General features: G+C 43.2%; 1 protein-coding gene and 1 long non-coding RNA gene across 2 annotated transcripts in view; one reads left to right on the top strand and one right to left on the bottom strand.

Moving 5' to 3' along the window:
- LOC133131546 (multiple epidermal growth factor-like domains protein 11) overlaps positions 1–2855 on the bottom strand; it is a 116136-nt gene extending 113281 nt beyond the window's left edge. Inside the window, exons 1-2 of the mRNA XM_061246921.1 lie at positions 2765–2855; positions 854–975 (exon numbers count right to left, since the gene is read on the bottom strand). Of these exons, the coding sequence (XP_061102905.1) occupies positions 854–969 (116 nt within the window). The 5' untranslated portion in view covers positions 970–975; positions 2765–2855. The remainder of the gene's footprint in view (positions 1–853; positions 976–2764) is intronic.
- Positions 2856–2972: 117 nt separating this feature from the next.
- Positions 2973–10045, top strand: LOC133130695 (uncharacterized). Its single transcript, XR_009708964.1, has 3 exons — positions 2973–3107; positions 3615–3675; positions 9440–10045. It is a non-coding gene; the product is annotated as an uncharacterized LOC133130695 (long non-coding RNA).
- Positions 10046–26740: the final 16695 nt, after the last annotated feature.

Raw genomic sequence — 26740 nt, forward strand, 5'->3', positions numbered from 1 at the left:
CAATTTTGTGTTTGATAAGACAGTTGTATTTGTTGTACTACTTTTGTTTATCAGTCTCCAAGAACAGGTTTGGGAACTACTGATGTAAAGGGTTGACGTCTCCACCATTGTAAGATTTCAGTACTTCTCCAGTCTTTTTGCTACTTTAAAAAATGTTAGTGATCTGAGAAGCAATTTCGACCTCTAATTAAAAGTAAGGTATATTATACACTCAGTGAGCACTTTATTAGGTATTACTTATTTTGCTGCTGTAGCCTATCCACTTAAAGGTTTGATGCATTGTGTGTTCAGAGATGCTCTTCTTCATACCACTGTTCTAATGTGTGGTTATTTGCATTACTGTCACCTTCCTGTCAGCTTTGACCAGTCTGGCCTTCTTCTCTGACCTCTCTCATTAACAAGACATTTCTTCCCACAAAACTGCTGATCACTGGATTTTGTTTTTCGCACCATTCTCTGCAAACTCTAGAGACTGTAACGATCAAAGTAATGAGGCACCAATTACTTCATGAAGACAAAATAAGTTACTAGTCATCTTGTAACTGATGCCCTTCTTTCAAATCTAATCAAGGCACGGTTTCTTTGCAAGAAGACATCCTGGGCTCCGTTTATAAGAAATCCACATGCTCTCAAATTTTATGCAGAAATTGTGATAATGACTATGCCATCGTGTCTAATTTACATTTGTCTCAAACACAGATAACAGCTCTGAAAGCAAACAGCTTTTGGGAGTAACCTGTGAAACACAAAAAGCAGGTGATCAGTGCTACAGAGGAGGTGAGTGATGGAATGTCATGGAAAATAACAGATTCTTAAAATGAAATCCTCCAGGGCAGCAGCAGTAGGGGCTCACCTCTCCCAGTGGCTGCACACGTTGGGGTCGTCTGGATTGAGGCTCCATGTTCCAGAAGGGAACACCAAAACTGGCAACAGCACCAGGGCCGCAAGGGAGCCCAAAACAGGCCCCATCTCCCCCTGTGGAGGGAGGGAGGGAGAGAGAGAATCAGGACAAACAACCCCTATTGCGGGACAGTGAGTGTCCACCCACAATAAAGATAAGCATGTACATATTTATTGATTTATTATTGTTATGGTTGATGTTATTGTTATATATTGTTCAATGTATCATTTTAATATTATTCTTGTATTATTACTCATATGTATGCTTTGGTAATAAGTACATTTGTATTTCATGACAATAAAGCAATTTGAATTTGAGAGAGCGGGAGAGAGAGATTCTATTTTTGACAATGTAATCTGTTGCTTTAGTTTTTGTTTCAAAGATAATTGTTGTACATATTATATACATTATAAAGTCATGTTGTTCTGCTAATTTCTTGGGCAATATCTCCAAATCTTCTATGAAAACAATATATTGTCAATTCAACTCTAACAGAGCACATATGAGTCCAATAGTACCCACTCCATAGGACCATATGTACTCCATAAGAATTGATTGCACACTGAACATTTTACAACAATTCAAAAATCATTTGAGACAAGAGATTGTGACCAGAAACTCACGCACAGAATAAGTTCATGACTATAGCTGGCGAATAGACCAATCAAAAAAGGTGAATATGATGGAAAGAAATCTTGGCTTGCATAGCTAAGGCTATGACAGTGAAGGGAGAAGTAGATGATTCAAATCACTGCTACATTTTGCTACATGCTCAACAGCCACGAGTTTGCTGGTATCGTGAACCAGATGAGTTGACAGACGGGACACACTTGACCCCATAGATTGCCAGAAACGGTTGTAAAAAGGACAGTGAAGAGGAATTCTCTTCTCTAATTGGAATTAAATCGATTGTTGTTTGCTGGAACGAGTTGGATAGCTAGGAAGGGTTGTGAAAGGGCCACGTAGCGAGAATGTGGCTTCGAAGGCATTTGCACTGACAGTCACGTCATTGTGAGCTGAGCACATGTTTGATTAAAGCGTAAACCACCTGGGCGTCCAATCCGTAATGACTGATAAACCTGCCACAATGCTCTCCCATCGCAACCTTCTCCAACAGCCTGTGTATAAAATGCTGAGATTGCTTTTGTTATAGTCTAAGAGCCTACTGTCTCTGTCCAAGGAGCTGAAATGCTTCAAACTTGTGAAGGGAGAGCACAGGACCCCCACTTTCCCGATATGAACTCCAGCGCATATGTGAAGTGTGCCTATTCAGGAGCTAGAATAACTAACTGGCACTCAGGAAACTGTTACTTGACATTAAAGCAGCTGGCATTTATTCACTGACAGGGTGGTACCGTATTAATTCCATGCATTTATATAGCGCTTTACACGCACTCAAAACTCTTTACAGTGATGCCTCAACCACCACCGATGTGTAGCACCCACCCGGGTGAATACGGCAGCCATTTTGTGCTAGAACGCTCATCACACATCAGCTGAGGTGGAGACGGTGAGAAAATATATTTATATATATATTTTAGTCAATTAAATCAGGGGATGATTAGGTGGCAGGTGGAGAGAGTCAGGGGCTCATTTCACGAAAGCGATTCGCGAGAATTTTTTTTGCAGATCGCAATATCTTCAAAACGCGTTTCACGAAAATTCGTCCCTTGCAAATCGCAAATAAACCTGCGACCACTAGCTACATACCTCTTGCAAAACCAATTTTCTCCCTCGCAAGTATGTGATTTCCTCTGATAATGCAGATAGGCTGTATAGACAATCTCCAGAAAGAATACAATGTATTCTAAGTTGTGTAGCCTAAAGTGGTAGGCTACACTTTAATTATTTTAAACTACTTACTTCTGTAAAGTACAAAGAAAGTTTATTTTAAATAGCCTCTACTCTCTGGGACTTCGTTCAGAAAAAGTACAGCCCACTTGCTGATGAACGCATTATTTTTCATAAAATAATAATAATCATTTTGCTGCATAATGCTGCAGACAAATGAAAAACTTCGATAGAAAAGGATACAGGCGGATGAGACGATAGCCGATTTGCTGATTGCCAACATGGACGCGCTTGTGACATGCGTTTGAGGCTAGCAAATGCGATATCTTCGTGAAACGCTCCAAAAAGCGCTGAAATATGTCGCATCTTGCAGATCTTAGCTCGCGCATCGCAACTTTCGCGAAACGAGCCCAAGGTATGGAATTTATCCAAAACACCAGCTACCCACTCTTTGCAATGAATGTAGCGGGATCGTTTATGACCACAGAGACACAGGACTTCAATTTAACATCTCACCTGAAAGACAGAACAGACACCTCCTACAACATAGTGTCCCCATCACTGCATTGGGATTTATTTGACCAGAATATAATATGGAGCTTAGAGGTTTGAATCTCAGGACTGAAACCACTGTTGCACCACTGAACAAAGCATGTCTATGGATTATCATCTTTATATACCTTTTTTTTACATGATCTATTAACTAAACACCAACTCTGCAAAGCAAACAAATAGTCCTGCCACAGTTAGTTCCACTCGAGACTAGTTGGTCCACAGAGGTTTCAGGTTCACTTTCTGTGCCAGAAGCATTATGGGATTGGTCTGAACAAACAGTTTGACAGATGACTCCGTCTCCTCAGTCCCAGCAGGACCGTCCACGCGCAGTGAAAAACACTGCAAACTTTCCACTTCTGTGTTTCAGGAGACTCAGTCCCGGCTGCATTCAGGCGGAGCTGAAGAACTGTTCTTCACATCTTTGTACTGTAAGTCACCTCAAATGAATATGTTATGCTAAGTGCTTCTTAAGAGAGACATGCTTCTCAAATAAAAGTCAGCAATAAAGAAGCATCTTCCCATAATAAACTGCTAAATAATTTCTCTGTTCAACCTCGAGATCTGAAGAGCCAGAGAAATGAGCAAGTCTCTAATTTCTCTAATTATTCACTGAGCTTGAAACCCTAGTGTTGTGTAGGAGGTAGTTGATCAATTCCTTTCATACTGATTTCTGAGTGATCTAAGAAAAGACCTCATGCATTATAAATGGGTTATTATTAAGATCAATGGATCCTTAACCGAATCTATTTGAAGTTATGCCTGATCCCAATAGACAATGATCTCAGTAGCGTTGCTCAGTTCTATTCTCTTCTTAATGAAGGATGGTGACATCACAGTGAAGGGTGATGGGGCTTTTATCGCTGCGTTTCTCAATCGACTTCGAGAGCAACGTTGATTTGTGGGAATGGCAAGTCTAATGAAAACAGCTGAGTTAATGGAAAATAGCAGTCTTCAAAGGCAACTGCTATTTAATTTGCAAGGCTTAAACAGAGGATGCACAGCAGTTGAGGGTGGAACATAGTGACTGGTCTCAGGTAATCTAAAAAAGGATGCACTAAAACTGAGAGAGACATACTGTAGTGACTGATCTGTGACTGATGAGTACAGCGTAGCAACGAAAACCAGCAGAACCAACGCCATGATCAGGGTAGCAGACCAGAGAGACTCAACTCAGGTCACAAACGCTCACTGCACACCTCTTCCTTCGGCGAGAGGAAGACAGAGACAGAGACCCCAGAATGGACACTGACACCTTCACACAGAGCTTACTTACCACAGACTGATTACTCTGTAGCCCAACCCAGGGGGTCAGACAGACAGATTGACCAATGGACCAGGAGACTAGGCGCTCTATTTTAGACCATGAGCACTTTACTCATGACTGTGGTGTGAACGGGTTTGACATATGTTCCACTTTACACATATGTTGAACCTGTTCACACTAAAGCCACAAGTCTTTGCATTTTATGAGGTGTAAACATGTAATGTTATTCAGTCAAAGTGATATGCATTCGGAATTAGATTACACTAAAGGGAACTGACAGAGCTAATGAGCAATTACAGCGGTGGGAAGCTTTAATTGAGGACACTTGTAGAACATAAAATGTAGCAGAATTAATTCTGCATAATCAATGGTGTGAAGAGCGCAGAAGACAAGAAGAGACTTGTCTAATAAAATATGAAAAAGATTTCAACTTCATTGCAAAATTACATTCTGGATTAGTTTAAAGATTATGAGATCCCCATAAGGTGTGAGAAACTGCAGACTAGCACAGTGTATAATAAATGTTTTAATTAGCACCCAAAGACAAATGGACAGCTCTGGTGCTACTTCAAATGATCAATGCACACGGAATAGGTAGGAAAAAATATCCAGCTATACTTACAGATAATTTCAGGTTAAAAAAGAAATCAAGGCTACAGTATATAGGGGGTTGCTGAACAGCTCGGCCTGTTAGAGTACTTTTCCGGTGTTCAAATGGATCTGGTATGGAATCTAGACTGTATCAACTATGGCTGGCAGCCACACAGGGTGGCACATAATTGGCAGTAGAAATGGAAAGATGAAGTCTGCAGGAATGACAGTGGCTGCTTCCAAAATCACATACTACATACTATATACAGTATGCATACTATCATTCAGCATACTTAGTATGTAAGTAAAAAGTATGATGGCTTTTTGGACATGCTACCTCGTCTTTGAAAAGGTGCCAATTTCAGCACTTGGTGTTCAGATGATGGCAGCTAGTTGTATACGGAAAACTGAAAACTGTAACCTAATATTCTATACTGTAAATATTACCATTGGTTTTAACTACTTCCTGCTGAGCACAGTGGTAATGGTAATGCTTACATTTAAATTGTAAACTCTTTCACTGCTTTGATCACCAATCTGGTTTCACACTGTATTTAAATAAAAAATTGTGTCCAGTTAAAAACTTGCACAGCGAATCCCCGGGACCGCATGTGAAAAACATTGTAATGAATTTATGTGCAAATAAATGACTTATTTATGGGATTTGTGCTCAGATACATATTCACTAGATAAAGTTTTGGACATTATTCAATCAAATAAACCATTCCAGCTGCTTCCCAGGCTATAGACGAAGCGACTCTCCTGCCATCTGATTCCTCCTGGCAGGGGTGCTGGTGTATTTTGGTTCATTAATTGGACACGCACTTCCCCATCACACCTTTTAAAACTCTGTTAATGTGTCCTCATTTATGTCCGAGACATCCATGACTTTTGACCACACAGAATATTAATTCCATCTGAGGGCTGTACTGGAATGTTCCACCTGACTTATGCAAACCTCTGAAGCACATTTTCCACACTCTAACCTCCTCTCAACTTTTGTGACTTTTCCATTGAAATCTTTCAGATTTAATCTTGATATTTGTATGCATGTTTGTGCATGCCCCTGTGTGTATACTGTAAGACAGGAGGGTGTATGCATGCTGTGCATCTGCCTATGTAGGCACATTACGATCTTATTATTGGGCCAGTGAAACTGTGACATGACTTAACACCGGGTTTTTGTCGGTCATAATGCAAACGCTTTCAGCTGCATCAAAATAGCAATGTGCCGAGAATTACCATGACTGCACCTCATTTTAACACCAACCCGCCCACGTGGGTGCAAGGGGATTTTCTATTTTAGCAGCATAGGCGCTGGATGTGGAAATGACAGCTGCTTTTGTCGGAAACTAGCGATCACACTTGCGTTCAGGATACCACCGAGTCCAAGATATAGCCTGAAACCTCCCTGCAGGCTGAAATTGTGGACTGCAGAGTGAGAGGAAGAAGAAGCAGTGGCTTGATATGAGGCCTTTCATAGAAGAGCAGCTGCTTGGCTGTGCTCTCCCAAGTTGATATCGAAGGTTACAGTAAAGAGCCCAGCTAGCTAACATTAATGGCTTTACTGAACTGGGACACAAAGGGGGAAAAAAAACAAAAAAACACCCAAGGCTGTTTTTAAACAACAAATGATGACTTTCAGCTCCAAGTGTAGCTGGACTTTTTTATTCTCAGTGCTCACGGGGGGTCAGAGATCTCAGCTCCAGTTAGTGTGTAAAAAACACCGTGGGCCCCAACCACAGTCTAGCATACAAACAGGGCTCCACAGTGCTCCCATTTTAGGAGTGCATCTATTAATTGGGATGCATTTTCTGTGCTCCTAAATGCTTCAACTTAGGAGCAACATGTGCCCCTTGGAAAAACATGTTAGCATGGATCCCTGAAAAACAAGAATAGATTAGTATAGTTTCATCTCATTACCACTTACAACACCACAAGTGGGAGTTCAGAAGTGATCCTCAAAGATAGATGTGAAGGATGCATACTGTTTTTTGTTGACAATACCGATGGCTACCATTAGCATGACAATAACAGTCCTGCTGCAGACTGCTACAGTATAACACACCTCATTAGAAAGGTAGTTAATTATTCCTTCTCTGTTCTTTGCTGTGGCCAATCATGGTCTTTTTGCACCAGAAGGAACACTGCAACAAAAGATGGCTTCCATTTTTCATCATCATTGAACAAAAACAAATTATTTATGAGCCATTCTTCTTGAGATGCGAAAACTGACCCCTTGTGTCAGCGTTGCAATAGGCGAGAACCAAGACCATACTCCATCCTGCCTGTTGAGATTCCCCCCAGCTGAGGTGGTTAATTAGGTCTGATTGAGCTGCTAATTGAGCGCCGATCTTTATTTGACATCGCCCAAATGCAACTTGTTGCAAATGGACTCTCTGTGAAACGAATGCACACTCCGGGGTGTGTTTCCGCAAACACAAAGATAAAGTTGTTTACACCATATATTATTCGAAGCCGTTCTCAATTAAGCATAATATTTCTGGAAAAGAACTGTTCCAGGCCCCACTGAAAAACTAATTACTTTTAGTCGATGAAGCCAAACACCTGTCCGTGTTACTAATTCGATTAAGAGGCCAAAATGAGTGGAAACAGCCTCGAGAAACACCTTTACTTCTACCCCTCTGTTAAAGCAAACACGGTTCCTGGAACCCTTATCTGCGACTGAGATCCAAGAGTCAATACTCGTTAAGTGATGTCAGAGTCCAGATCAGTGTTCAATTAGCAACTCAATCAAACTTGATTAACTGAGCTGATTAGCGGCAGGAGCTAACCTCAGTTAGCACAATGCGTCCCCAGGACCAGACCTGAAAAACCACTGAAGCACTGCATTTACACCACACTGCTGAATTTCACACTAATGTCCCCACCCTCACTGACATGAAGCACTGGGTTAGATTTTTTCAATACTAATGCCCTTGTGCCCTGCGATGGATTAGCGGCCTCTCCAGGGTGTGTTGCATCCTCTTGCCCAATGCATGCTGGGATAGGCTCTAGCACCACCTGTGACCCTGTCTAGGAATAAAAGCACTTTTCAAAATGTGTTTTTTTCTATGGAATATTGGAATAGCGATTTGCGAAGTCAGTATTATGGAATAAAAATGTGTTTTGTAAGGCATTACTTTTAAGGGTCATTCATAACACCTTCCCTCATTGTAAAGAAAAGACACAGCCCTTGTCATTAGTATGGTGGCAGTGTGCAAAACAGAAAAACAAAAAGAGGAAAACTTACAGCTGTGAAGTGAAAATCATGAACAGGTAAAACAAAAACCTCTGAAGTGCTGCAGACTTGCTTTCACACCTGTAGCGTGCTGGTTCAGCAAGTGTTGTTGAATTATATAGTTGGACATTAACATTTGTAGTTAGCTAATTAGTTGTAAAATAGACTAGTCTCATTGTTCATTGCTGAATAAGCTAAAGAAAAATGCACTGTCTGCCCCTATCTGCACTACCCTGCTGAAAAAAACAGCCCAAGCTAGGTTTTGAAGCAGCTGCTTGACCAGCTCAGACCAGCTACCAGCTCAACATGGTTTACCTGTTTGACTAGTAAAGACCAGCTCCCAGCTAGACATGGTTTAGGTGGTTGACCAGCTCAGACCAGCTACCAGCTCAACATGGTTTACCTGTTTGACAAGTAAAGACCAGCTCCCAGCACGACATGGTTTAGGTGGTTGACCAGTTCAGACCAGGTCCCAGCTCAACATGGTTTAGCTGGTTGACTGGTAAAGCCCAGCTCCCAGGCCCTGGAATTAACATCACTACCATATTTCACATTGTGGGTGTGAGGCACATTTTCTGTTATGCATCTCTAATACCAAACTTAATGATGCTGTATCTGACTTAAATTTGGTCTCATCTGACCAAGTTTGTTCAATCATACTTGAAGTGACCAAATGAGACCAAATTGAACATTCAGATACATCATTGGCATGTTTGGCATTGAAACAGAAACGTATAAAAGGAGATGCACGTCATACCCAGGGCGACGATTATGAAAGGGTACATCATTTTACCACTTACCATCCACTAATCATTGTTTGTTTTTGCTCTCCTACCCTGGCTCCGGGTTCAAGCCTGGAGCTGTAGCTCAAGCACGACAACCTGACCCCGGCTTCCGCATTGTAAAAAGCGCTATACAAATAAAATTGAATTGAATTGAATTGAATTGAATTGAATTGAATTGAATTGAATTGAATTGAAATGTTGAACATAAGGCAGGAGTGCACAGGGGATTGCTTAGGCACTGGGGGTGTTTTTACATAATACATCGATCCTGTTTCATTTAATTTCAACTAAAGCTTTTCCATTGATTCCAGGTTTTCTGAAGGCACTAGAAACCCTGGGATATTGGTTTTAATTAAACCTGTTCAAAAGGCTCTACACTTACGGAGAATGTGAGGCCCCCATCCCAAGGACAGCTCTGATGGTCTGTAAGAGTACATACAGCCTTGAGCGGACAAGCCGAAACAGAAACCTAAACCAGGCCTGAAAATCCCACTGTTCCAGCACTTTATTTCCTTTTCACCCAGTCTGAGATCACCAACAGACACCAAGACATATGAAGTTTTCTTTTTCTCATGTATGACCGAAATCTCAGTTTAGGCTCAGAAATATTTCATTAGAGTTTTCTGTAGTGTCATCCAAACAAATCATACAAAATCTCAGGTTTTTTCAAACTAATGTTTGAAGTTTCATTTATTCATTTCTCATTTATCTCATACGAATCTCACTTTGTTTCCTCATTCGCTTCTTGCTATTGCTCCTATTTTTGTTCAGACACAGAATAGCTTTGCGTGGTCCATTAATGTTTTTAGATTACAGCACAGAACCGTATGTAGTTGCCTAGCACAGACTAAGAAATAATTGAGACCCTCTAACTCCTGTTAACTGTGATATATTTCATGATTTTCTATTGCTATTGTTTGCTACAACGTTCCATTATAAATATTGCTGTTGGCGTCGTTTTTATTATCATTTTATTTTAACTGTTCGTTTGTTTTATTGTTATAAAATTAGCTGTATAACCTCTGGTATTGCGCACTGTAAAATTATGTCATGCCAATAAAGCATTTAAATTGAACCTGAAATTGAACCGGGAGAGGTGATATCTGAGAAAACTTTCTCGGTCGTTTAGCAGGCGCTTAACTTAACTCCGTAGCGCATGGTTTATTCATGCGGGGACCTGCCGATGATCACGGCAGTCATAAATCATGGCACGCGCCCACGCTTTACCTCCGGAGGCAATGGAACGTCGAAAACGCCGGACACGCGCGCGTCCCTCAGCCGCATCTCTCATCTGGATGACCTTGGTTTTATGGAGCAGACGCCGGGGGAAAGGGGGGGGGGGGCAGGCTCATTACCTCTCTATTCATCTCATTCAACAAAAGTCCCTTTGCGCTACCTGTCAGTACCCATCCCATCACGTTCGCTCTGAGACCACGGGCTGCTGGGTGCTTTCTTACACGTTAGACTTCGGCTAGGATTAGCTGGGAAGGACATCACCTTTGTTTGCAGACCAAAACTAAACACTTTTTTTGGGGGGGCTTTTGAAGGAAACAAAAAGAGTATTGAAAGAGTAAAAGTTTTACAGAGATGAGAAGCCAATCTGCCCTCTGGGATGTGAAAGTAGTCCAAAGACTGGGCAATAGTATGTGCTAGACCCATGGAAGCAAAGAAAAACAGAAGAAGAAGAGAAATTTCCTCTATGTTTCAGGCAACCGCTCAGTACAAAAGATGAGATTTGTGAGAAAAAGCTTCCAAGACAAACCTTCATGGATAACTTCCAAAATATTGTTTTGGGAGTAGCTGTAACAAGGGGGATGACCCGCAAATCTTGAGGTAAAAACAACATCAGTATGTTGTGGTATATCCTCTCCCAAAAAAAGTGACAAAATTTCCAGAATGTTCTCTCTAGATCTCATTTTAAACCAAAATCTACCAATGACTCTCATAATTTTCCCCTGACATGTACTCAATTTTAGTTTCAAAGATTTCCCCACTCTGGCACCCCTGAAAAGGGAAACAACAGTGCCCCCTGTCGACATTGACAGCTGGCAGACGCCTTCGTTCCCCAGTAACTTCTCAGTTTAATTAATTTGGCTTGCTTGTTTATTTGCTTCGTGAAAGGCGCTGGAACACGGACCTCATACCAGCAGCCAGTCTGAGGGAATCTGAGCAGAAGCCAGTAAGGGAAATAATTTGATTAACTGAATAAATCAGCTGGCTGAAGAGCTCACACGTGCAGAAAGAGCCTGACTCCCTGCATTGTACAAAAAAAACCCAGACTGAGGGGGGGGGCGGGGGGGATGGACACACACATACACACACACACATACACACATGCACACACATATACACGTACACGTACACATACACACACACATATCAATTCCACCTGTACTACCGCAAAGAAATGAAGCCCTACCTTTTCCAAACTAGCCTAGCTTTCGCCCCGGCAGACCCACCCCTACCCTCTCTGGTCTCCCTGCCAGCACCAGCCCCCACAGGAGCTCACTCACCCTACTGCATCAAACACTGGTCCTTTAGCAAAGGTCTATTTCACACTGCCCACTTTACCACTGAGCATTTTACACATGAACAAATGACAACACACTGCTCTGTCTACTTAACACTGATAGTATGTAGTATGAATGTAAAACTGATTATTAAAGACAAGTTTAATACATACACACGAGAGAGAGAGAGAGAGAGAGAGAGAGAGAGAGAGAGAGAGAGAGAGAGAGAGAGAGAGAGAGAGCAACAGCATGCAAAAGAAGACGATAGAACAACTTAAATGCTGAAACAACAACACAGAAGCCAGGGCAATTTTACACCCCAGTAATTTCACACCTCTGCAAATCACTTGTCCTGTCTCTTTGTTTATTTAGGGTCAGAAACACTATGCGGTGTAAAACAGTGGGACAGCCAGTCCCAAAGTAAAACAGGGGAGAAGTGATAAGACAAGGGCAGAGAGAGTCCACCCCTATTATTGATTTGCTCCAAATGCAAAACTGCAGCCAACTTTCATGGAACCATGAACTTTCAAGAAACTTTCCAGACATCCTTTTTTGTCTTTTTCATGTCAGAGAGTAAGCTGGCACTTGAAGTCACAGGCACATAAAATCTTCACAGTCAAAATGAATGAATAGTCCTGTTAACCCACATTTGACTAAAGACTAGAAATAGTGGGTGACATGAGGCTCAGGAGGTAAGAGTGGTCATCTGGCAGTCGGAAGGTTGCCGGTTCGATCCTCCACCCTGGTTGTGTGGAAGTGTCCCTGAGCAAGACCCCTAACTTCAAATTGCTCCCAATGAGATGATTGGTATCATGCATGGCAGCCTATCGCTGTGAGTGTGTGTGTGTGAATTGATGAATGAGAGGCATCAATCAGTCCATTTACCATTAATCAAATAATACTGTATGTTGTAGCCTCATACATTGGCTGATAAGAACAATTTAAACAGATCTATGGTCCACCAATTTCACAAGTGTACGCAAGGAATTTCAAAACGTCCACTAAGGATATTAATGTGTTATGGCACTGTTTTAGTGCACGGATGGGTCCCACAGTTTGGTCTCAGATGCAGACTGCTCCAGTATCAACTGTGGCCAGCAGCTCCACAGGGTGATGCAAAACTGGCTGTAGCATCACCCAGGAAAGGGAGTTTTCCAGTCACCCTTTATTACAGCATTTCATCGCCCACTAGCACCCCCTGTTGGTCGACGGGATTGTGCATGAAATGTCTTCTTCTGCTTAGTTCATGTGTGTGTAAGCTTGACTAGCAAACTGCGGTGTGATAAGAAGTGGCAGACTTTTACTCAAATGACAGTCCTCCAGGGCTAATAACTCATGGTTTTTCACTCTTCCTTTATCTGGGATTCAAGTGCAAAGTCAGGCCAATCAGTCCCACTTATTGTTCAGTTGATTACCTGAGAGAAAATAAAACATGGGCTGGATTTGAATTTGAGGGCCAGATTTGAGTATCCATACTTTACATGCTTCGGAGGAAACCATATGCTTGGCTATGCTCTCTCAAATCAATGGTCAATGAGCCAATGAACCAAGACGTACATACTGTATATTAAACAGATACAGTGTACATGCCAAATTTGGGGGAAAAGGCAAATTTCTCCGTACAGAAATAAAAAACTCAGCCCCCTGAACTGAATCACATTTGCCAAAACAATTCATTAGAAAAATGACCTGAAATACCCCTAACACTGAATTTATGTGACAAAGGCCTACCAAAACAACAACTTCTTATCTGCCAGAAAGTTCTTCATATCACTCATTACACAGCAACCCAATAAATACTAATTACTAGTTACAATAAACAAATTGGATGCTGCTATATACAGAGAACAAATAAAAGATCATGCTGAAACAAATGAGTATTTCTGAGAAATTAAAGCAAGCGTAATGAGACAAATGCAAAGCAAATACATTGCTGTAAACTGCACTTTTAGTCCATCAGATCGAATGATCTCAACAACATTTGATCGCAGTGGATGTTTTTCGTCACAGTGCTCCTTGATTGCCAGATAGCCAGAATTTGTGGCATCAAAGAGGGACATTCAAAGTGACTTAACAATTGAGAAAATCTGTAATACAGCAATAAACATGTTTCCCCTTTAAATATGACTTGGTGCATTTTACTGAATTCTAGTGCCAGTCTGTCTCAGCTGACACAGACTGACTCTGCAGTTCTGGGACTGTATTGAGATCAGTTCAGAAGGTGCACTTTTCCATGGCGAGGTCTAAACGAGGTCATTGCTGGCGGCAGACTGCAGAACTTGTTCTTGCTTTCTTGTGTAGAACTCCACTTTTACCTTCCAATGCCAAGACTGATTTTCCAAGCATTGCAGAAAAAAACCTGAAATTAAACAACTCATGAATCCCGAGATAAGCCAGTGAAATTTGCTGGACTTAATTGGGCAGATAAAATGAAAGTTCTTTGCAGCACTAACGACTTGCTTCGTGCGTGTTAATTAGCAGCCAGGTCCTCTGCTCTCTGTTTTGATCAGTAATGTGCAATATGTTAATGCAAGAAAAGAGAAAAAACAAGAAAAGGCTTCTTTAAACTGACAGTTTTTTTTTTTTAAAGTTAGGTTAGGTTTAGCCATTATTTCATAGCTTGCCATACATTGATGAGAGAACAATCAAACAAACAAATGAGGATATTGCAGTTGTTGCTGCCTTATTCAGCTCCTCACCTCCCCCTGACTCCTCAAAGTCTGAATCATCCCCTCCTACAGCTAATTAACCCCCCGGATCCCCTATCAGGCCCTGAGTGCAGAATGATTACTCACTGCCGTTAAAGAGCAGAATAAATTCTGACGGTCTTGACGGTCCCATTGGGTGTCATTACACGAGTAACCTGTCCTTGATGCCTGGTGTCCTCAGAGAAGGGGGTGCATGTTCCTCTCAGATACCCCCATCCCACCGCATCCATCCCATCTACCTGTCCTAATAAAATATACATGCCCACTGCCTTTTTTGAATCTGTGCTTGCCCTTGTGTTCGCCTGCTGACACCGGTACATTAATAAAACAGTAACGGGGGACAGTGCTCCAGTGCAGGTCAGAGTTTCAGTCAATCAAAATAAAAGTCCCCGCAGCAGATTCATGGGAACGGACACATTTAGAACTTCTAATGGGTGCCAAATCCTCTGAAAGGCCGATAAATGACTTTCCAAAAGAGGATGCGCTCCAAAACTGTGAAAAATGCTTTTAGAAGTTATCTTTATTTTCTGGTTTCTTTTTTTTTTGGAAATTCTTCAAAACAACCAGCCAAAAATAACCCAATATTTTGGCCATTTCTCAAGGGCAGCTATTTCACACACCAAATATGTTCCAATGGCACCAGCTTGTACCTGGAAATTCTTTGCATATTCTAACTTCTAACTCATTATAAATACGTCCTGTAGCTTTTGGTGGTTTCTTTTCAGTCACAAATTGCTGAAATACAACATTTAATGTTTCCAGCAATTGACCATTGCGTAAAATGCGTAGTTTGTGTGACACGTGAAATGAATGGAAAAACCTGACCAATGTATAAGCCATTATGTGTGACAAAAGCAGAAACATCTGTGGTATGTTAACTTAAAGGAACCTGCCAATATCCTTTAAAGAGATCAAATTCGGACAATACAATCATCTATATGAGTCATAGGGTAGGCAGCAATCTTAGTCACTTTGTTTACCTTGCGATATTCAATCCACAATCTGTGTTACGCACCCTCCTTGGCAACGAATACCACAGGAGGACTCCACTCACTCATCCCACTCCACTGCAGAGCAACACATCAGTGCAGCTGGCGTATGCTCCACATATTACTTCACGACACAATCTAGATTCCACCCTATGGTCAGGTGTCCCAATAACATAAATACAATCCCCCACCTTCTTTAAGATGGGATACCGACCCTTTAACCAAGTGCCTAATTTCTTGCCTCAGCATGAGCATGAGGACCTGATCCCGCGCGGTGAACGAGTGGGGCACATCCTTATGGTCATACTGCCATTTCATGTGCCCCCTTGAGCTGGCCACATCAAATGCAGAGTTTACAAAATCTTTAACGATGACCACAGGCAACAGGTCTCCAACCCCCTGAGTCTCCGCAAACCACTACTTGACCAGGTGCAACGGACACATACTTCATAACCATAGATTTGTTCAAAGGGGCTAAACCCACTGATGGAGTCTCTGATGGCAACAGCAGGAAAGGCATTGCTGGATGTCATCATTACTGTGTGCAGCACTGCTCTGGCAAGCGCGCACTGATGCACAACCTATCCAAAGCCACGCCCTGTCCTGCTCACAACTAGAAACACAGATTAGAGACCTCGTTATTCGAGCTCATTGAGCAGGGTTTACTAATTTGAGATAATTTTGGCTAAATTAAGTTTTATTATTTTGTTAAACATTTATTTTTGCTTTGCCGCTAGTTACAGATTGCTTGACTAGCCTAGCTCAAGGCAACATATGTGAATGCTGTTGTGTAACACCACCAATTCACATGTAGTGGTGTGTGTAATGTAGGCTACAAACTCATTGTAGCAGCATAATTTTAAGATCCTAAATTGGTCATCTTACACCTGTACACCTACTTATTCATGCAATTATCTAATCAGCCAATCATGCAGATACGAGTCAATGTTCACATCAACTATCAGAAATCTACCAAGTCTCAGAGCAAACTGGGCCATTAGAAATGCCTGCTTGTTTTCTCAAGAGTCTTTCCAACACCCCCATGACCTGAAAATGGGGCTTGATGTGTGAGAATACTTCCTTTCGGTAAGCCTGAGGCAACACCACTTGTTGCACCACACACCGATCCTCATTGGCGGGCAGTCCGACGACCTCCACTTCCGCATGAGTACCTCACCCTACAGGTAATAACCATCTGTCATATCACTACTTTCTTCTGGAGTGATGGCTATGTGGGATTAGACTGCTGATCCACTACCAAGGTCTCCTGGTTCATCTGAGGAGACTCCAGCACATCACCCAAACTAGCAAAGAATGTGCCAAACCAAACAGCCAGCCACTGCATCGCTTGGGGTTTTGCCTCTTTGACTGCGCACGGGTAAGGACACAGGTCATAAACACCTCAGCATACTTCTGCTCTAGCATCTGGGTATCAGGTACATTGCATGGTGACCTCGACACCAGTGGGGTCACGCAGACTTGAGAACCAGCTACATCATTACCTGGCAATATGCTAATCCCATCCACAGGTGGGGCAGGCACAACCCCTACAGTAACACAGTCATTAAATAGGTTTGACCTCAGATACCCAGTGTGCAATGGCACAGTCCCAAACTGACCACAAACCTTGGCCACAGGCAGAGCTACCCTATTTTGGGAGATGGAGCCAGGCAAACCCGTCGCCCCCTGCAGGAGCATCTCATCCTTACTTGTCACAGCCACTATCCCTTGACAGGTGAAAGCATCATAAACAGATGGGGGCACCTTAAAGGACACAACTCCACCCTAAGGCATTAGGAGGGCTAACATCAGACCTTACCAGATCTACAGGTTTAGCAGGACTATCCCGATCACAAAGGGTGGCACAGTGGGATTTAATATGCCCTGGCTTCTTATAGTAATGACAAATGTCGTCTCTCTGGTAGTTAGAACCTCGTAATGACCCTGTGACTTAAAGGTAGGTTGTCTTCCCTAATTCCAAGGTCCCCACTTTATCAACCTCCCCAAAGGGTACAGCCCAAAGGGATGTTTCAGGTGCTCTCTCCTTGTCCCCTCAAAATGGAGCTTTCAGTCATGCCCTCGCCAGCTAGTGTTCCCATGGATACCCTCACATGAATCAGCTAGTTCAGTTGCTGCCCTAGTCGCTGTGATGTTACATACATTAAGGTAAATCCCTGTGTTCTTGGGGACACTATTCAGCTCTCTCAGATCTGCATAATCAAAAGCCTTACAAGCCGCTATCCAACGATCCAGGGCTACTTCCTGGTGTCGGCACAAACTGAGGTGGGATTCTCATGGCTTATGCCTCAATGTTCGAAACTTCCTTCTATAAGCCTCTGGGACACTCCAATAGGCTGCCAAAACAGTTTTTTTAAGCAAGTCATATTCCAAACCCATGCTGCTGTTCAAGGCTGCTGCCCAGGGGCTCGTTTCATGAAATTTGCATCACGCAAGCTGAGATGTGATAGACGGTGTAACTAGCTGCTGCTACTGTTGGTGTGCTAGCTGATGTTATCTGCTGCATGGATGCTGGCCGCACGGACACTGTTGCTGGACATAGTGGTCTCTCATAATTGTCACAGTCATTTAGAACAATTCAAACTTGGAGAAGCTAGCCAGTCATTGGCAGTGGGGCATCCATCCTGGTGCTATCTTCTTCGGCAGAACTGCATGCCCTGTCAGTTGCTAAGTAACTGTCGGCATGCACTCCTTACATATGGTTGACATACATCATAGTCTTAAATCAAATGATAGAACCAACTAACCGAGTATGGTAGGTATGGTTGGCTGCTTAATGGGTCAAGCTCCCAGCAGGCACATAGTGATGCTCATATGCATCTGTGGAAATGAAATTGGGCCCCAAAAGAAGAAAGGAAGAGCTCTTGAGGGCTCTTGAGCAACTTGTTCTCTCTCTCTCTCTCTCTCTGTCTCTCTGTCTCTCTCTCTCCTCACTTGCAACTGCTCTCTTGAAAAAGAGAAGCATGTTCTTAATGGACCTCCCCTGGTTAAATAAAGGATCTTTAAAAAATGCTCAGCAACCCTGCTATAACTGGCAATGCTATTGGCAGGGAAAGTATCCAGGAGTGATGGAAGAGTCCACTTTCCTGAACCCCATATGCAATGGGGCTACAGCTAACTGTCAATCACAATCAACATTCCATACAGTAAAACACACAACATGCATCATTAGCAGATTAAATTTACACTGAAAAATCTTCCCACCATGTTACTAGCTCATCACAGATCACTGTACAGAGATTGGCACATTAGTCATTACCCCACCTCCCCATCACTCCAGTCCACACAACACACACAACGCTACAACAATGGCTAATCTAAACAAGCGGCACTAATCTCAACACCTCCAATCGAAGTAGGCACTCATTCTCCTCCGCCTTTTTTTTACAAAAAATAATCCAATTTTTTTAAGAATTAAAAATAATCAATTAGAATTGACCCATTTTCCTCTGTTACCATAGACACTGCAACATGCTTGGATGGCAACCCATTCAGTCTCAAATGAAATAACACAAACACACAGTTATAACATGCTTATTTTTAAAAACCCAATGTGGAAAATAAATAAATAAATGAATGTGGATAAGCCTGCCTGTGTGACATGGAGTCACGCCATGACAAATGCAGTGCTTTGTTCCACTTGTTCATGGGGCTTGGCGATTTGCACATGCAGCAAATATATTTAAAACGGCAGCACATAACGGAAGGCAGGCAGGGTATATTTTTCATGTTGAGCTGGCACGCGCAAGGTGAGAGGTAGATTTATGTCCTGGCCCCGCCACAGTAAAGGTCTGCCCCAGTTTCCGGCCGGTGAGATGGTGGAAGCGCTCTCGGCCCTCACGCCGTTGCACCTGTGCCAGGTGGAGAGGGACCGCTGCCGCTGCCATTCCACAGGAGTACCGTGCGATGGCCTCCCCTCTCTCCTCCCTCCTGGCCTTCTCTGGAGACTGCAGGCTACCTTGACTTCCATGTGGTGGCTCAGACTCACGCCGTGGACACCCAGGGGGTTTGCCCAGAAATGCACCCTTGGGTGGGTTGCGCTTTATTATTCATGAGACACGCACACACAAAGGCGTGCACGTACACATGCACAAACACGCACTTACACACACGCACATATGTATACACATCGACTCACACACATATGCACATATTGGATACAGTATGCACACATATAAGCACACACAGCTGCTCATGGACACACAGTCACACACGCATGTGTACACACATATGCACAAATATACGCACACTCAAACACACACACACAAACACACACACACACACACAAACACGCACGCACGCACACACACACACACACTCTCACACACACACACCATAAAACGGATGCTGCTCCACACACAGGGGACTCCTGTAAATCCCAGGTGAAATTTAAAACCTCAAACTGCGTTTAATTTACGATCCTGACTGGCGCACATCGATTGCGGGGGCTAGTGGCCCGATGCTGAATAAGCGGGCGGAGACCTGACAGAGCGGCTCTCTGATAACACACCCATCCATCAATCAGAGTGGCAGGAGGGGGGTGGGCTTCAGGTACCCCCCCCCCCCCCCCCAGGGGGGAGCTGGGAACACTTTCTGGCCACAGCTGTATCAGACTGTAAAAGCAGGAAAACCATACTAACCAGAGACGGATTTAAAATGACTAAAGCAAGCCCTAAAGCAGGACATAGAGACGCTGATATACAGTGCAGTGTGTTTCTGGCCAGCTGGAAGGTTGTCTTCCAGACAGCAGGAAGTAAACGGGCCGGAGCCGGAGCCAGGATGGTGCCGGGGAGGTGATTTTGGATTAGGCGTGGGGTGCAGAGTGTCCTGCCACAGACAGATCACTGACAGGGTTTTAGGCACTCTGAGCCAAAAGAGCTGCTCTCACACCCCTCTCTATCCCCACACTCCACCTCGCAGTGAGGGATGAGGCCCAAACTCAAAGGCTGCCCTGAGGCTGCACAGCCATTACAGTCACATCCAGTTCATTCCTCAACAGTTAAAGCCCACGGGTTAGTCTCCGATCTTAACCGTCATTTCAGCTTCTCTTTTCAAAAGTTAAAGCCTTTCGCTCTTTTGAAACACATCTATGACAGTTTACAGACACATATTTATGGAGGCAATTCGCTGGAAAGGGCCTTTGTCTGGGGATATGTCTTAGCACCCTACATGGATAGCATACCTCAGAATTTTGGCAGAGGACAGACTTAGCGCATCAAATGCTAAACTAGGAACCTTAATTTCATTCAGATAATTCCCCAAGTTTATTAGCAGTCATTAAGTTCAGCAATCTAGGCAACCTGGCAATTTTTTTTTTTTTGTTCTTGTTCTTTTCTGAGATCACAACACTCAAATGTTTGGCAAGGAATAGCTCATTTGACTTCAGCAGTTTTCTGCTAGCTGCTGCCGCATTAGAGGTTTAGCCAGACATTATTTCCACGCTATCAATATCCAGTGTGCCATCCCCTGACCTTCAGGAGTTTATTTGGGTGAATTATGTTTGCATTGTCTTCAAATGTTGCCAATAAAGGATGGGGGGCTTTGAAGCCTTCAGCGAAGAGGGCTCTAAAAACTGAGTGCAGGATGGGCACACACTGTAACGGCCCCAGATTTAATTAGGTAAGGTATGGATGGTTAGTCTGAGTGATGGCCACTCGCTGCCTGGTGTATACACGGTGATTTACAGCGCCCCTATCATCGTGTGTACACAGTGTGTGTTAGCGGTTAGCAGCGAGCACTTGATTTAGACTCATGGGTCTTTCGCGGATCAGCGCACAAAGTAGCAGATATGCAATAAAAACTCAGCAGTAAATCACGCAGGACCTATCCCTGAGCCCGGGGGTGGCGACTGAGTATCCGCAGTGCATTTTGGGAGAAAATAAAGCGGACAAGCAATGCAGAATAACTCGCACAGTGAAGTCGCAGCGCCGTTCTGCCTGTAGCAATTAACTGGGTGGGCATGTAGTCCAAGGGATGTCAACGAACAAATTGGCTGCTTATTATTTTTCTTTTTATATCACACTATTTTCCAGTGCGACCCTGTTATAATTAGGCTAAGTCACATTATCCATTCACTTAACAGACGACAAAAGAGGCGATACAAATCATTTTTCTTTTCTTTTTCTAAAAACCATAAGAAACTCAAGAATTATTTACAGAAACAATGCAGCTTAAGTATCCCAGTATTGCCCAAGGTGCAGCCGCAGTTTCCCCACACGGGAACTGAATCCACAATGCTTAACCGCCGCACCGCGCTGCTGCCCATACATAATCATGTGGATCAGTATTTCAACGATCTCAGTAGCTATGACAAACTCGTGCTCTCCCGCAGGGATTTCTCTCCTGTAGATGGGATGATGGGCGGGTGAGCGCAGGAAAACCGGAGCTCGGAGGTTTACATTATGCTCCTTTCTGACGATAACTGGCAGACTTGAGCGGGCGTGTCAGCATTATTTGTAAAAAGTCACATAACTCCTGGGAGAGACCCGCCTGTCATTAAGACAGACGGGAAAAGAATTGACGAATCCATTAACGGGCAGGGGAAGCGGCGACGGCGGGGAACGCGGGGTTTGTCTGGCTCTCCTCAGTGCGAGCTCACCGACTCGCTCGGGGAGGCGGTTAAGCTTCGGCAGGTTCTTGCGATTCCGTTTATCGGGAAAAATGTGCCTCGCTGTGCGATTTTCTGCTGCTTTTCGTCAGATGCCGGTCCAACCAAAAGCCTATATTCCACAGGCCTCCATTATCCTACCGCGCTTTGATTCGTGGATAATTAATTCAAGTAGCATAGGCTACGTATTTGAGGAGCTATCCACTCATCAGACCCTGGCCTTGGAATCAGAGGAGTTTCTCTCAGTCTTACACTAAAGGCAGCTGGAAAATGTTTTCTAACTGATCCATTAAAATAATTAAGAAGACATATTGCTTACAGTTAAGAGTATACTATTGGGGTGGGAGAGTGAAAGGGTAATCTTCAGGCCTTGCAAATCTTCTCAGTGATTCCTTCTGACCCAAACAGATTCATGCAGACCAACGACACAGCAATGCATGTGGCACAAACCCAACAACTACCATAACATGCTTATGCCTCTGAAGTCGCTACATTGTTTTTTGTACCAACACCACAAGCAAATAAAAACAACATGTTAAACCTTGCCAACTGTCATACTCAGTGTTTAATTAGTGGAAGTCGTACAGTATATAGCTTATATATAGGCTAGTGGCATAACTATACTCCCACTGCAGGCCTGAGAGATGTACAGACCGGTGACCTCTTTCTTATGTATTGATTGGTCAGAGAGACACAGAAAGAGAACATCTGTGACTGCCTCTTTGAAAACAGAGCAGTCCTGGAGGGGCGAGAGCCTTCAGAAGAGACAGACTCAAGACTCACAACATGAAGAGAAAAGGAACTGCAGTGGACCCACAAGGGAACAGACAGGGAGAGAAAGAGGAGGGAGAAAGGGATAGAATGTGAGACGAGGAGAGATAAGGAAAGGGAGTGCAGAGAGATGGTGAGTGACAGAGGAGCAGGAGTGAGGATAGAGAGGTTGTGTCTTGCGTTTAACAAGCCTCTATGAAGTAATTTAACCCAATCAGTGCCAGTGATAAACAACCGAAGACAGAAACGCCTAATTTAAGGTTATCGAACATAAAGAGCAGGACACTAACTACAACCCAGGAAAACCAAATTGAGGCCATTTTCTGAACTGGTAATATTTGAACCACTTTATAAACCTGACAGTAAAGACCCTGGGAAAGTACTTTTTTCTTACATTTACATTTGTCAGGTCATGTAGCCTAGGCTGACAAGACCAGATCTAACCAGTGCTAGATACTATCGAGGTTATAGGTAAATGATGGGCACTACATACCCTTTAATGGTAGGATAATGGAGAGCATTGTGGTGCTGAATGGCCTGTTCTCATCTTTACTTTATGTTAAAGTCTTAATTATGTCGAGATAATGATGTGCACTTTTAAAATTTATAAATGGGAAAAGAATAAAATGTATTTTTGATATACAGTATGTCACCTCTAACTATAAGAGCTGGAGGTCTGACACAGCACATCAATTTTATAATAGATGTTCACTTCCAAGTTCACTTGTGACTGGCAGCCCACTGGACACTCACCGCAGGCTGGTTATAATGTAAGTCACCATGCAGCTTATAGCAGCAAAATGGCCTCCAAAACACCAATCGCAATCCTCCTATAGCGAACAGCATACGGAATGTGTTACTTTACGGATAAAACAGTATTAATTTTGTTTTGGATGTCCAATATAGCTAGCCTATTAAAATTATTTTAATTTTCAGACTTAAAGATCTCTCTAACCTCAAGTGCACATCCCGCTCCTCAGCATGTGTGGTCTAGTGTTCACATGAATTACCATCTTACCTACCCACAGCAGAACTTCAAATCATATTCAATGTTGTTCTTTACACTTTCATTTCTGAAATACCCCACCCAAGGTTTTAATTTGTAAAACCTTGGTAAAAAAATTATTATTTTTAGCCTTACCCTCCACTGCAGGTTGCCAGCTCTTTTACTTTATGGTGGCTTATACGTAGACTGGCCTCCTTGTATACCTCTCCTCGTCACCGAGCCTCAGTTTACCTCTTGGGGGTATATCTGTGTAACTGTTTTACGTATGTGCCACCTTCACACAGCACTGTGTACAAGACTTGAGACCCAACCTCAAGGCAACCTCTCCAGTACCCTCTATGCACAGAGACATTTCCACCGACACAGTTCTACAGACACATTTCCACAGACACAGTTCCACAGGTATAGTTCCACAGACACAGTTCTACACAGTTCCACACACACAGTTCTACAGACACAGTTCCACAGGTATAGTTCCACAGGTATAGTTTCACAGACACCGTTATACAGACACAGTTCCACAGACTCAGTTCTACAGACACAATTCCACAGACACAGTTCCACAGGTATAGTTCCACAGACACAATTCCACAGACACAGTTCCACAGGTATAGTTCCACAGACACAGTTCTACAGACACAGTTCTACGACACAATTCCACAGACACAGTTCTACAGACACAGTTCCACAGACACAGTTCTACAGACACAATTCCACAGACACAGTTCTACAGACACAGTTCCACAGACACAGTTCTACAGACACAATTCCACAGACACAGTTCTACAGACACAGTTCTACAGACACAGTTCCATAGACACAGTTCCACAGACACAGTTCCACAGGTATAGTTCCACAGACACAGTTCCACAGGCCAGAGGAATTATACTGTATGTTTGCGGAAAGGGCCCATACGCCCACACAAAGGAGTGAGAGAGATATTACGCACTGTATTTGATGCTATTCTAGTCTTGATTCTAATCTTATGGAAAGTATTGCTTTGATTTACTGTACCTATGTGTGTTCATGGCAATAAAGAATTGAATTTGAAAATAAATATATTTCAAACAGAAAGAGAAAGACACAGAGAGTGAGTAGAGCTTTATAAAGGTCAAAGATGAGATGAGAACGCTCCAGCACTGAGGGAAAGTAAGCGTAAATAAGAAAACAGACCAGAGCTTACCACCAGAAAACACAACCTGATCTTGACGGAGCAGCTCAGTCAGACTCGGCTGCTCTTTCACATATTTCTTGTTTTGATTTCCTAACATGGCTCCTATTGCTCCAGGGTATTTGTGAAATCGGAAATGTGCGTCAGGGTTTTGCTAATAAAACATCAGTCAACTTACTAAAAACGGGCTTAATTTGCAAAACAGGGGTCAGTGGCAGGCATTTCATCTTGGAGGTCCATGGGAAAATCTCTCAGGCAAGAAAGTAACAATGCCCTTTATGGACACTTTTCAGGTTTGACTTTGAAAGTTCTTTCCCCTTCTTTAAGCCCCTTCTTAAAATATATGTGTACACATTTATAAGGTATGACGATGACGATGAAGCTTCATGTTGTTCAAGGTGCCAGCAGATATTGTTCTCAGGATTGCCATATATTGACCGGGAATCATACTCATCATTCACTTTCATGAAAATGTTATTAAAGTGTTGGTCATTTTCCTCACAGTTTGGCAAGTTCATTTTTGTACTTATGGACTAATGATTGAATCCAGGCCAATATGCAGACTCCTCACACTCAGATGTAAAATAATATTGCAGAACAAAATGAGCAACCAACTCCATAAAAACTCCATATCTCCAAACTGTGTAGAGTTTACTCAAATCTGTGCAAGTGTTCACTGGTCCTTAACCTTTAATTAAATCATTTTTTAAAATCTTTTTATCTTTGAGACTGTTCAATTCATTTGTGCAGATTATATCTGTCAAGAAACTGTTCTCAGTACAAGAGATTGCAGGACTACAAGCCATCTAGTACAGCTGAAAAAGGTTAAAAAACCTGATGAAAGCCCATTGCTTTTAGAAATACAGAAGTATAGGCTGTACAAAATGAATTACATAGGAATAAAAATGTCTGAGATGTCCATTTTGGGAGAGCTGCAGAGGGACAGTTGGATCCTCTCTACATAGTGCATCATAATCTTTGATTCCTTTTGAAGCAGTTTTGCTTTGATGCTGTTTCATTCTCTGCTGTTGCTATGAGCTTATTTGTGTATGTGTGTTTGCATGCGTGTATATATTTTTATGTATGTGTGTGTGTGCCCATGTTTCACACATTTACTTGTGCACATTATTTTACACAGGCATGCATATGTACAGTGCCGTGAAAAAGTATTTGATCCCTTCCTGATTTCCTCAATTATTTTGTATTGTTCATGCAGAATAGTTTCAAGTAATTGCCTGGTTGCACCACTGTTAGCAGCAATAGTGGCAATTGAACACTTCCTATAATTTAATATTAGTCATTTCACGTTGCTGTGGAGGTATTTTTGCGATTCAAAGACTCCCATGATACGGCCACACAAAGACCCAGTTACCTCGCCCGGAAAAAGGAAACCGGGGCCGCCTGCTGGAGCCAGACCCAGGAGGGGAGCTCGTCGGCGAGCTTATCCCATGGGGCCCGGCCGGGCACAGCCCGAACTGGTCACGTGGGGTCGCCGCCCTGTGGGCTCACCACCTGCAGGGGTCAGCATCGGAGTCGGGTGCTTTGCCCAACGGGCAGTAGGCAAAGGCGGGGATCCGGGCGTGCTGATCCTCGGCGTCGCAGACTGGCTCTGGGGACGTGGAACGTCACCTCTCTGGTTCCGGAACCAAACTCCTGGAGAGGGGCTGGACTCTGTTCTTTTCTGGAGTTGCTCAAGGTGAGAGGCGCCGGGCGGGTGTGGGGATACTCACAAGCCACCGGCTGAGCGCCACTGTGTTGGAGTTCCACCTGGGGAACGAGAGGGTCGCCTCTCTGCGACTACGTGTCGTTGGGGGGAAAGCTCTGACTGTCAT

The sequence above is a fragment of the Conger conger genome, chromosome 6 (genome assembly GCF_963514075.1).
Source record: "Conger conger chromosome 6, fConCon1.1, whole genome shotgun sequence".
In the NCBI taxonomy this organism is placed as follows: domain Eukaryota; kingdom Metazoa; phylum Chordata; class Actinopteri; order Anguilliformes; family Congridae; genus Conger; species Conger conger.